General features: G+C 36.0%; 1 protein-coding gene across 3 annotated transcripts in view; it reads left to right on the top strand.

Annotated features, from left to right (window-relative positions):
* daam1a (dishevelled associated activator of morphogenesis 1a) overlaps positions 1-12,989 on the top strand; it is a 185,794-nt gene that overhangs the window by 169,191 nt on the left and 3,614 nt on the right. For all 3 annotated transcript variants that reach the window (XM_072267954.1, XM_072267963.1, XM_072267974.1), the window contains 2 exons: positions 2,391-2,522; positions 4,494-4,664. In XM_072267954.1, coding sequence (XP_072124055.1) covers positions 2,391-2,522; positions 4,494-4,664 — 303 coding nt within the window. The remainder of the gene's footprint in view (positions 1-2,390; positions 2,523-4,493; positions 4,665-12,989) is intronic.

The raw sequence follows: 12,989 nt of genomic DNA, 5'->3' as shown, positions 1-12,989 counted from the left end.
TCACTTACAGGAAACGCATTAGTCACCTTCAATTTGCTATTATGTTCTCACTTGGCTTTCTTCTATAATTCTATTGTTACAGGCGTTTAAGAAGAGGAAAGCAAGTCACACAATGATACTATTTAGGTTATTTTAAATACTCAGTTTTCTTTTTTACAACATTGAATTGCCTTAGTATTTTGAATTGTAGTGCAGTCTACCATTTAAAAAGGTATTTCTGAAAAGGAAGTTACTTTAGTTGATTAATTAAGGTATTTGCTATGTTTTGAGAGACATAAAAAGTTTAAAAAGTGTAGCATTTTCTTGACTCCTGTTCTCAGTGGATATGGAATATAATCAGTCATGTTTTAAAACTATGAAATGCATTACTCAATTTATTGAATTGAGTGCAGTGTTATTTATAATAATATAGGATTCATGTCCGAACATTTGAAGTGAGTGCAGAATATTTGAAAACGATTGCTTACAAAAGAGCTGTTAAGGGATTATGAACAGCGTTTGTTTTGCACCTTGTGCACTTTGCTGACTGGGAGGAAAAGACAGGATTTCAGGAGGGGAAACATCTTGTACTGCTACTACTCGTCTTACATGCCATTTTCAGTGTTTTTGTAAATCTGCTGTATTTGTAAGGTGATGATTTCAGCAACAGCTGTGGGCCAGAGTGGTGAGGTCACACAGGAAAGAAATGTTTAAATCGTAGTTACTACAGATATGAGATTCTGCAGGTGTTAGAAATCCAGAGCAACACATAGAAAATGCTGGAGGAATTCAGCGGGTCAGGCAGCTTCTTTGGAAATGAATAAACAGTCAATTCTTCAGGACGAGACCCTTTACCAGGACTGGAAAGGAAGGAAGAAGTGCCAGAATATAAAGGTGGGGGAGGGGAAGGAAGTTAGCTAGAAGGTGAGAGGTGAAGCTAGGTGAGTAGGAAAGGTAAGTGGCTGGAGAAAGAGGAATCTGATGGGAGAGGAGAGTGGATCGTGGGAGAAAGGGAAGAAGGAGGGGCACCAGACAGAGATAGCTGATTGGCAGTTGAGGAGAAGAGTTAAGAGGCCAGAGTGGGGAATAGGAGAAGAGAGAGGGAAGGGAAAAAACTTCTGGAAGGAGAAATCGACCTTTATACCATCAGGTTGAAGGCTACCTAGACCAAATATGAGGTGTGGCTGCTCCATCCTGAGAGTGACCTCACTGTGGCAAAAGTGGAGACCTTGGGCCAACATGTCGGAATGGGAATGGGGATAGGAATTAAAATGATTGACCATTGTGAAATTCAGCTTTTGGTGGATAGAGTGGAAGTGCTCAACAAAGCAGTTCCCCCAGTTTTTGTTGGGTCTGACCGATGTAGAGGATGCAACATCCAGAGCGCCAGACACAATAGATAACCCCAGCAGATTTCTTTTCCCAAGTACGTCCACGACACTTCAAATGCTCTGTATCTTCTCCACAACTTTCAGTTCACTGACCCTGACTGCCTTATTTTAACCTTGAATGTCTAGCCCATATAAATTTCTGTCACCCCATCAAGAAGGCCTTAAAGCTCTGCCCCCTCACCTCCCACCTCTTTTTTTTCCCTCCCCTCTTCATCCCCACCCCTCGCTGATGGGAAATTAGTGAACATTGGCATTAATATTCAACGGGAACTGGGTGTCTTTGTACACAGCTGAAAGTTAAAATGCAGGTGCAACAAACAATTAGAAGGCCAAGTGATTTGTTGACTTTTTTTTTTTTTGCAAAAGGATTTGAGTATGAGATGTTTTACTATAATTAGCTAGGGTTAGGTGAGACCACAACTGGAGTATTGTGTACAAATTTTGGTCAGTCTTACTAAAGAATGGGTATACTGGCTCTCAACAATATACAACAAATATTCTTTAGACTGAGGTGGCAGACCTGTCAAATGAGCAGAGGTTGAGTAGGCTAAGCCTGTGATTGCTAGATATTAGACGAATGAGAGATGAGCACACTGAAATATGTTCATTTTTTTTTTGAAGACGACAGGGTAGATAGCTAATGAGTCCTGAATATGGAGGTCTAATACTGGAAGCTAGGGTAGGACTGAAATAAGCTGAAATGTCTTCATGCTGGAGGGTCGTTAAAGCTGTGGAGACTTACTCATTAATTCCATTCAAAGTAGAGATTAATAGTTGTGGATTTTAAAAGAATCGAGGAGAAATGGGGACAGGGCAGGAAGATGAAATTGACAGAGAAGATCAGCCATGATCTTGTTGCCTGGTAAAATAAGCTTGTGGGTGTGAATGTTTCACTCATTCTTATTTCTTATGTTCTCATCAATGAGATAAATATTTTATATCTATGAGGAGAGGAAAAATATTTAAATACTGTTTTTGTTGTTAAAACAATAGATTACTTAAAAAAAATTTTTTTTTAAGGAGCTGGAATATCAGAAGTCAGAACCTGCACAGCCTGGTGACAAGTTTGCCTCTGTAGTGAGTCAGTTTATTGCCGTTGCAAGTTTTAGCTTCTCTGAAGTGGAGGATCTTCTGTTGGAAGCTAAAGAACTGGTAATAGCATCAACATTTCTATGTATTTTTGTGTTTGAGTTCTTTTTTGAGGGATAGCCATTCTTAGATGGGCATGAGTGCATGTTCTTTTCTGGCTGTCTTTCCATGCGCTTTTCAGCACAGATTTCTATGTGTGAGTGAACATCCTGTTCCTGCTCTGCATTGGCACGACTACAGGTGAATATTCAGTATTTCCCAACTGATTGTTGGCTGTTCTCCATGCAAGATATCTGAGATCCAAGTGCAGAAGTCACATACTCTCTTACCCTACAGTGCCATGTTAAGTTCCAGCATGGATGACACTACACTGCCATTTTTGTTGTCAGATTTTAGAGTCAGCAATTTGGTAGCATAGTCAGTACCAATAAAATGATTTTCCATTTCCTGCTTCTGTACTAAGGTAATTAAAACTGCTTTTCCTAGATGGTCTACATAGGAAAAAAAGAATAATGTTTCATGTCAAAAATCTATGGCAATTCAGTAAAAGAACTGTTCAATGTAAAAAGAATAGTGATGCTTAAAAGTTACCCTTTATCATTTGAATTTTGCCTCCTTTGTCCTTATTGTTAAATTATATTTTGTTAGAAATTTGCTTGAACTTAACTGACTTTCATGTAATATGTCCAGCACCAACCAAAGAAAAATTAGCTCAGTAATGAATATTTTTGACTACCTAGTGTTTTTGGAATTTCTGTGGTCATACATCCATTATTAAAATGATTAACTACTTGCCTGGTTCCAATGGTTAATAAAATGAATATGTTTACTTCAACCCATAAAAATAAGATACAGATGGAACTAATAGTGAAGCACTATGATAAGAAGTAAAGAGCTACATGAAAGGAACTTAGCAAATGAAATTCTTAACCAATAAAATATTTACAACAGTTTTATGATCTAAAATAAATTGTTGGGCACTGCAGACTATTCTTTGTACCATGTTTTATTGGATTCTCACTAAGTTGAATGACGGAAGAGTACTAGGACCAGTGAGTGACACTGAAATTCAAAACAGAAAATAACTCACTCCACTTAGATTATACTTTAATTAATATCCAAGTCCTTTGTTAGCATTTGTGTTTATTGCTGTATATTTGCTGAATATCACAACTAGAAATCATATATGTGTGAGTTATTTGTATTGGATAGGGAATCAGAGTAAGTGCAGTCCCAGCTACTCTCAGATGATGCTGTTGTATCATAACTTAGATGATGGGTTATGATGAGGTACTTCCTTGAAAGTATAGGGGTCAGTGAAACCTTGGATAATGGAACCTGGCATCAGAGTAGGATTGGGGAAACATAACATTGACAGGAACGATGAAATCCCAGCAAAAGTTACCAAATTATGTGAGAAAGGAAAATGCATGCTATTGCAAAAATCTTACATTTAGTGTCTTGCAAAATTTTGTGCAAATGAGGTTACCTACTGAAGATACCTTTAGAATTGAAAACTTCAAGGACAGTTTCTACCCTGCTGTTATAAGACTATTGAACAGTTCCCTAGTACAAGATGTACTCTTGATTTCACAATTTAGCCCTTGCTGCTTACCTGCACTGGGACTTTTTCTATACTGTTACACTTTGTTCTGCATTCTGTTAACTGTTTTTACTTTGCTGTGCAACACACTGTGCAATAATTTGATCTATATGAACAATGTGCAATATGAGCTTTTCACTGTATCTCATACACATGACAATAATATTCCAGTTCCAAAAGTACATTCTAGCTTGGCATTCTGTACTTGCATGGGTGTTTCAGATTGCAGCTTATATATCTGAAACTGAACACTGTGAGAAATAAATAATTATAGTTTTGTCATAATTTTCCCATATGTATGATTAGAAATCAAAGTTAACATTCCATTTTGAACATTTTTATCTGCTCGGATATGTTTTTTGTATAAATGCTTTTGTTATTTGTGTATTTACCTGTAAACCAAATTATCTGTCTCTTTTTCCACAAACCAGTTTAAGAAAGCTCTAAAGTATTTTGGAGAAGAATCTGGCAAAATGCAGCCTGATGAATTCTTTGGCATTTTTGATCAATTCCTCCAAGCTTTTGCAGAGGCCAAACAGGAAAATGAGAACATGAGGAGGAAAAAGGAGGAGGAGGAACGAAGAGCTAAAATGGAAGCACAGGTCAGAGAGTATGAATTTTAAAATATGTAGAAAACGCAAATGTGCGTGCTATCGTACATAATGAAATGATAACAGGTTTCATGGAAATTAATATTTGAAAGGTAGTGGAAGGAATGGTTGATTATGTAAAGTTCCATGTAGAAACCTTTTTGAAACTGAATTGATCTGGATATTTTCTCAGGGCCAGGCTATATTCATTTTATGCCCTTGGATTGCATTAATGACATTAACACAGTAGACATCAATCTTCTGTAAAATAGTGCATTCAGAAACAGTAAGGTTTGGATGTAATAGATACTTAAAGCTGAATGTGACTTTGTAGATATTTACTCTGATGAATGATCTCAGCCTGAAACATAGACTGTTTATTCATTTCCATAGATGCTGTCTGACCTGCTGAGTTCCTCCAGCATTTTGTGTTCATTGCTCTGGATTTCTTTTCAAATCTTTTTATTGTATATATAGGAAAAGTAACATGAGTACATCGAAGTAACAACACTTACAATGCCTCAAAAAAAACCATCATCTTAAAGATTGAAAACAAAATTTTGTGATAACAAAAAAAACCTACTAAGCAGAAAAGTGAGAAAAAAAAGAGAACCCATTAGGTGTACAACCCCGGAGTCATGCATCATACAAAAAGCTTCTAAAAATAAACATCAAACCGCTCGCAAGAAAAGAAAATATACTAAAAAAATTTACATTTAGATCATGGAAAAATTATATCAATTAACTCAAATGATAATAACGAGCAAATGAGCCCCATCTTTTCTCAAGCTCAAATAAAGGTTCAAAGGTTTGACTTCTAATTTTCTCCAAACTAAGACATAGCATCACTTGAGAGAACCATTGTGACAAAGTGGGAGCTGATGTATCCTTCCACTTCAACAAAATGGCCCTCCTAGCTATCAATGTAACAAATGCAATAACATGTTGGTCAGACACAGAAATACCATGAATATTTTGAGGAACTATTCCAAAAAGCACAGTTAATTTATTAGGTTGTAAATTAATTTTAAGTGCTTTAGAAATTGTTGAGAAAACCGACTTCCAGAACTGTTCCAATATAGAACAAGACCAAAACATATGTGTCAGTGTAGCTATCTCAGTTTTACATCTATCACAATGACTATCAACATTAGGAAAGATTTTAGGAAGTCTCTCCTTTGTCAAATGATAACGATGTACAATTTAAAATTGAATCAATGAATGGCTAGCACAAATTGAAGAAGAGTTAACCAACTTCAATATCCGCATCCAGTCCTCCGTCATAAAAGTCAAATTAAGTTCCTTTTCCCAATCCTGTTTAATCTTAGACAAAGGACACTTATCCCATTGTAATAGTAAATTATAAATTCTTCCAATAGAACCCTTAATCAAAGGATTCATACTCATAATAGTATCTAACAGGTCAGCCTCCAACATGTAAGGGAAATTACTTAAATATTTTTGTAAAAAATATCTAACTTAAAGGTATTGCAGAAAGTGTGAGTATGAAAGAGAATATGTATGAATTAATTGTTCAAAGGACATCAATCTATCTTCTTTAAATAAATCCAAAAAAGAATTAATACCTTTAATTTTCCAAAGTGGAAAAATTGGATCACTCAAAGAAGGCTTAAAAAAGTAATTTCGGTAAATTAAACTACAAAGTTTAAATTTTTTAAGATTAAAAAAATTACGGAACTGGAGCCAAATTCGTAAAGAATACTTAATCACAGGATATAGGTTTAAATTAACAACCTTACCTAATTGCATAGGTAAAGGAGCCCCCAATAACGAGGTTAAATAAAACTGTTTTACAACTTTTAGTTCCAGGTCTACCCAAATTGGCCGATCACCCTTATCAACCCATTATAACCAAAAAGACATATATCGCAGATTAACAGCCCAATAATACATTCTAAAATTAGGCAAAGCAAGACGTCCATCCTTTTTCAATTTTTGTAAATGACATTTACTAATTCTTGGTCTTTTATTATTCCAAATAAAAGATAAAATAATAGAATCAATCCAATCAAAAAACTTCCTAGCCAAAAAAAAAACAGGAATATTCTGAAATAAATATAAAAATTTCAGTAGAATCATCATTTTAACTATATGAATATGACCAACAAGTGAAAATGTAAGTGGACTCCATCTACTAAATAAATACTTCATAGAGTCTACTAAGGGAAAAAAAATTAGCTTTATAAAGATCCTTACATTTTTTAGTAATTACAATACCTAAATATCTAAAAGAGTCTGAAACTTTAAAAGGAGTATTATCATATATAGAAACAGAATCATTTAAAGGAAACAATACACTTTTACTAAAATTAATTTTATATCCTGAAAAACCTTCAAATTTATTAAATAATTTTAGCAGGGCAGGAATGGATTCGTCAGGGTTAGATATATAAACCAATAAATCATCAGCATAAAAAGAGACCTTATGCATGGTCTCATTCACAAAGATTCCATGGATATTTTTAGCCTCATGAAGAGCAATAGCAAGGGGTTCTAATATTAAACAACAAAGGACTTAATGGACAGCCTTGCCTTGTCCCCCGTGAAAGCTGAAAAAAAGGAGACCTACAATTGTTAGTAACAACAGTAGCAATAGAGGCTTTATATATCATTTTAATCCAATTATTAAAATTAACACCGAAGCCAAATTTCTCTAAAACATTGAATAAATATTTCCATTTGACTCGGTCGAACGCGTTTTCAGCATCCAAAGCTACAACACATTGTGGAATTTTAGAAGAGGATGAATATATAATGTTAAGTAGTCTCCGAACATTTGAAAAGGAATAACGACACTTTATAAAGCCTGTTTGATCTTTACAAATAACTTTACCCAAAATATTCTCCAACCGATTGGCCATTATCTTTGACAAAATCTTAGCGTCAACATTCAGTAATGAAATAGGTCTATATGAAGCACAGTCAGTAGGATCGTTATCTTTTTTAAGAATTAAAGAAATAGATGCCTCATAAAAAGTAGAGGGTAAGTCACCTTTCACAAAAGAATCCTTAAACATATCCAACATATACGGAAAGAGCAACTTTCCAAATTTTTTATAAAATTCTACAGGATAGCCATCAAGTCCTGGGGACTTACCAGATTGCATTGAACAAATAGCTTTATGAATTTCGGCTTCAGTAATTTGAGCATCGAGAATCTTTTGATCCTCAGCCGAAATTTTAGGAAAAACAATCTTTGGTAAAAAAGCATTCATTTTAGAGGAATCTAACGGACATTGAGATTTATATAGCTCAGCATAAAAGTCTTGAAAGATCCTATTAATTTCCTCATATTCCTGAGCTAAGATACCATTTCCTACGAATTTTCATGATTTGCCTTTTGGCTGCAGCCATTTTGAATTGAGATGCAAGCAGTTTATTATTTTTATCTCCAGACATATAAAATTGGCTCTTCAACTTAAGCAAATAACCTTCAATGGGATGAGTTAATAACAGGTTATATTGTGATTGTGATTGAAGTTCCACCCTTTGTTTAAAAAAAATCAGTATTGGGGGAAATTGCATAAATATTATCTAAATCTTTAATTTGTTTTGAAATTCTATCTCATTCTGCTTTAGTTTGTTTTTTAAGTTTAGCTGAATAAGAAATAATCTGACCGCGTAAAAATGCTTTAAATGTATCCCATATAACTAATTTAGACATACCCCCTATATCATTAAAAAGAAAAAATTCTTTTATCTGGGTTTCAATGAAAGTGACAAAGTCAGAGTTTTGCAATAATGTCTGAGACATTCGCCAAGGTGGGCGGCCAAGAGTGACATCATCAAATTCAAAAGACAAACTCAGAGGCGCATGATCAGATATAGCAATAGCGTCATATTCACAGGTTTTAACACTAGGCAAGAAGCGGGGATCGATTATAATATAATCAATCCTCGAATATTTTTTATAAATGTGTGAGAAGAAAGAATATTCTCTATTGTTGGGATGAAAATACCTCCACAAATCAATCAACCTTAAAATCAATCAAAAAGGAATTAATAAATGACGTGGATCGATTTGGAAGTCACTGATTGGTTGAGCTCTTATCAATCATAGGATTTAAACAACAATTAAAATCCCCATCCATTTTGAGCATATATTCATTTAAGTCAGGCAGTAAAGCAAATACCTTTTTAAAAAAAAGGATCATCTAAGTTAGGACCATACAAATTAACCAAAACAACTTTTCTGTTACAGATTGTTCCTTTAACAATTAAAAATCTGCCATTAGAATCTGATTCAATATCCTCTTGAATAAATATATTAGGTTTAATGAAAATAGACACGCCTTTTGTTTTACTCTGAGAAGTAGAGTGGAATTGCAAACCATTCCACCATCTAAAAAACCTATTTTGATCTCCTGCCCTGATATGTATCTCTTGAGCAAAAATTATATCAGGTTGGAATTGGTTAATAATTTTAAAAGTCTTCTTTCGTTTAATCGGATGATTCCAACCACGTACATTCCAACTTACTATATTAATCCGTTTGAACAACATACTATAATTTCATTCTACTTTATACATGCACAAAGCACATACCAATGCAGGATGATCAAAGATGGCGGTGATGAAGAATACAACCAAATAAAAAACCACGCATGCTCCAGAACCACCCAATGGGAAAAAGCTAATTCTAAACCCACCCACCCACACCTGGAAACCCGAAAAAGGCAAGCGATCTACCCTCCCCCCAGTTCGTAAAAAAGTAGAGTGACCTTGTGAAAAAGACAATAAGGTCTCAGGAGAAAAAGGTATTTACATTCCATCGACTGATAAACAAGAAAAAAACAAAATAATGTTATCTCTTAGAGAGAAAAACCAGCGCCATGTTTAAATTTAATATTAATTCCCTAAAAAAGCTTTAAATTCAATTATAAAATGCTATAATAGAACAGAAAAATATATGAAAAGCCCTAGTAGTAGGAAAAACTACCAATTAGCTATGAAGTATTAAAGGAGCAAATCACCTTATCTTCTTCCCTCAGTCATAAAATGTCCAGAGATCATTTGAGCAGTGATACTTAAACCATAAATTTTTCCAAAGGAAAACCAATAATATGCAATAAAGAACAACTCCCCGTGTTCTTTAATTAGTCTCTCGATGAAATATACAAGTGACCTTCATAAATCTTCTTTCCAAAATGCGAATAATATACAAATAGCCAAACAGCCTTTCAGATGGATCATTCAACAGCGGTGTCAGTGACAGCGGTAGGCAAAGCCTGAACAAAATCCAGTGCAGCTTTTAGATCAAAAAAAGTACGAGGAGGAGAATTAGGAGGGAAAATTCTAAGTCTTGTTGGATACCTCAAAGACGGGAAAAAATTCTTATCATATGCTTGTTTCATTACCAGGGCAAATTTTGATCTTTGTTCCATTATCTCTATTGGATAATCTTCGTAGAAGCGGAGCTCAGATTCCATAAATCTAAAAACTCTCTGTTTTCTTGCCTGTCGTATTATTTGATCTTTAACTTTAAAGCAATGAAAGCAAACCAGAACAGATCTTGGTTTACTAGAGTCCTTCGATTTCGAGATAAATGCCCTGTGTGCCCTTTCTATAGCAGGTGGCTTTGATAGAATGGTGGGAAATAAAGTGTGGAAAAGCTTACCAAAGTAAGCCGTTAGATCTCCATCTTCAGCTCCTTCCTGCAGCCCAACAATTCTTATATTCCTTTGTCGAGACCTAGTTTCCAGGTCTATAATCTTATTTTGATATCTTTCCAAATGAGTTGTAGCTTCAGACAGCTTTTGCTTAGTTATCTTCAATTCCTCTTCGTGTGAAATAACCTGAGTTTCCAGGTCTTTGAGTTTTCCCAGAAATGACTTCATTTCACTACTATTCTTTTCCAGTCGGTCTTTAATTGATCCATTCTGATCCTTAATTGAATTCAGTATCCGAACGATATCTTCAGCCCACGATGGCATTTCATCAGATCTTTCCTTTTGCACCTTTCCTTTCCCATTACCTTTATCACTAGGTTCAGGTAAATTCTTTCCACTTCTTGTAGACGTAGACATATTGATCACCCTCAAGAACCAACAAGTAAAAATTCTAAATTTAAAGCTTAAACTAGGGGGAAAGAAAGAAAACTAAGAGCAGCAGAAAAATACTGCTACTCCATTGGCAGACAGGGGCGGTCCTCCATTGCTCTGGATTTCCAGCACCTGCAGAATTTTTAATGCATAGCTTCTCTTTACATGTTTATTCTTGGTCCCTTTCACAACAGCGCTCTGGGAGAGCGGCACAATGCATTTAGTGCCATGACAGCAAATGTGTGCTCACCGATTTACTTATTTCTTCCATTTGTAAAATACTCATTAGTAATTTAATAGAGTAATATAATAATTCATGGGATCATCTTAGATTGATAATGTCATTGTTGTGGTCAGTTTAGGTAGAAGGGCCTATTTTCAAGCTTTATGACTGCCCAGGTTATTTTTAAAAAATGCATAAGTAATACTTACAATAAAAGATTCTTAGTAGCAGTGTAATATTGGGATACTAGCAAACCAGAAATGATTGATTATCATAGTAATATGGGCATTTACAACTTGGGTAAAAGCTCTTCAAGGAATGTTACCCTTTCCACTTGCTGCTACTACCTGAAACTTATAAATAGTGAGTGATAGCTTTGGAGAGTTCAATCTTCAAAATCATATCAGATGTGCTATGTTTTTAACCAACGGTCCCCAACCACCGGGCCATGAGGAAACGATGTGAGTCAGCTGCACCTTTCCTCATTCCCTGTCACGCACTGTTGAACTTGAACATAGGGTTGCCAACTGTCCCGTATTTGCCGGGACATCCCGTATATTGAGCTAAATTGGTTTGTCCCATACAGGAACTCCCTTGTCCTGTATTTCCTCCGCTAAGGTAGAGCGTTCCTATGAAACCTTTTGCGCTAAAATGGCATAAAGCGAAGAAGCAATTACCATTAATTTATATGGGAAAAATTTTTGAGCGTTCCCAGACCCAAAATATAATCTACCAAATCATACCAAATAACACATAAAACCTAAAATAACAGTAACATATTGTAAAAGCAGGAATGATATGATAAATACACAGCCTATATAAAATAGAAATAATGTATGTACAGTGTAGTCGGGAAGATTAAGGCAAAACCGATTTCTGGGGATAAAAAATCAGTACGTACGTGCATGCACACACAGGTGCCTGCGCAAGGCTTCATGGTCATGGTAGTCTTTCTCAGGGTAAATACTGTGCCGTATTTGACTGCTACTTTTGCCCCTTATTTGGGAGTGAGAAAGTTGGCAACCCTAACTGTAAAAGACACGTTGAGGTGAGTTTAACCCTAGTTGAACACTACTCCCCACCTCCACCCCCCACACCTAGTCGGCCGGTCCGCAAGAATATTGTCAACATTAAACCGGTCCGCGGTGCAAAAAAGGTTGGGGGCCCCTGTTTTTAACAAACTGTTGTCTTAAAATTAAACATTATTCAAACTATTGCAATATGTGAGTTTATAGTTTGAGGATCATTTACAAATAGTAAATAGTTAATTCATTTGTATTCTTCACATCTATTCATATTTTGACATGTTGTGCTGGGCACCTCAGCTCCATCTACAAAAAGCAGAGTTTCCCAATGCCAACTATTTCAGTTCCTATCCCCCATTCCAGTTCTGGCATGTTGTTCCAAGGCCACCTCTTCTGCCACAATGAGGTCACTTTTAGGGTGGAGAAGCAACACTTCATATTGTGTCTAGGTAGCCTCCAACCTGATGGCTTGAACATTGATTTCTCCAACTTCCAATAACTTTTCCCCTCCCCCTTCTCTCTCCTTCATTTCCCTACTCTAGCCTCTTACCTCTTCACACCTACCCATCACTTCCTCCTGCTGTCCCATCTCCTTCCTTTTCTCCCATGATCCGCTTTCCTCTCCTTTAGATTCCTTCTTTTCTACCCCTTTACCTTTTCCACTTATCACCTCTGCACCACCCACCTGGTTTCACCCATCACCTTCCAGCTTGTTCTTTTTTCCCTTCTCCCACCTTCTTATCCTGCATCATCCCATTTCCTTTCCAGTTCTGAAGAAGGATCACAGCCCAAAACGTCGATTGCTGCCTGACATAGAAACATAGAAACATAGAAAATAGGTGCAGGAGTAGGCCATTCGGCCCTTCGAGCCTGCACCATTTATTATGATCATGGCTGATCATCCAACTCAGAACCCTGTACCTGCCTTCTCTCCATACCCACTGATCCCCGTAGCCACAAGGGCTATATCTAACTCCCTCTTAAATATAGCCAATGAACTGGCCTCAACTGTTTCCTGTGGCAGAGA

Source organism: Mobula birostris, chromosome 1 (assembly GCF_030028105.1).
Source record: "Mobula birostris isolate sMobBir1 chromosome 1, sMobBir1.hap1, whole genome shotgun sequence".
In the NCBI taxonomy this organism is placed as follows: domain Eukaryota; kingdom Metazoa; phylum Chordata; class Chondrichthyes; order Myliobatiformes; family Myliobatidae; genus Mobula; species Mobula birostris.
Note: the sequence above shows the minus strand (reverse complement) of the source record. Positions and strands in the feature narration are given on the sequence as shown.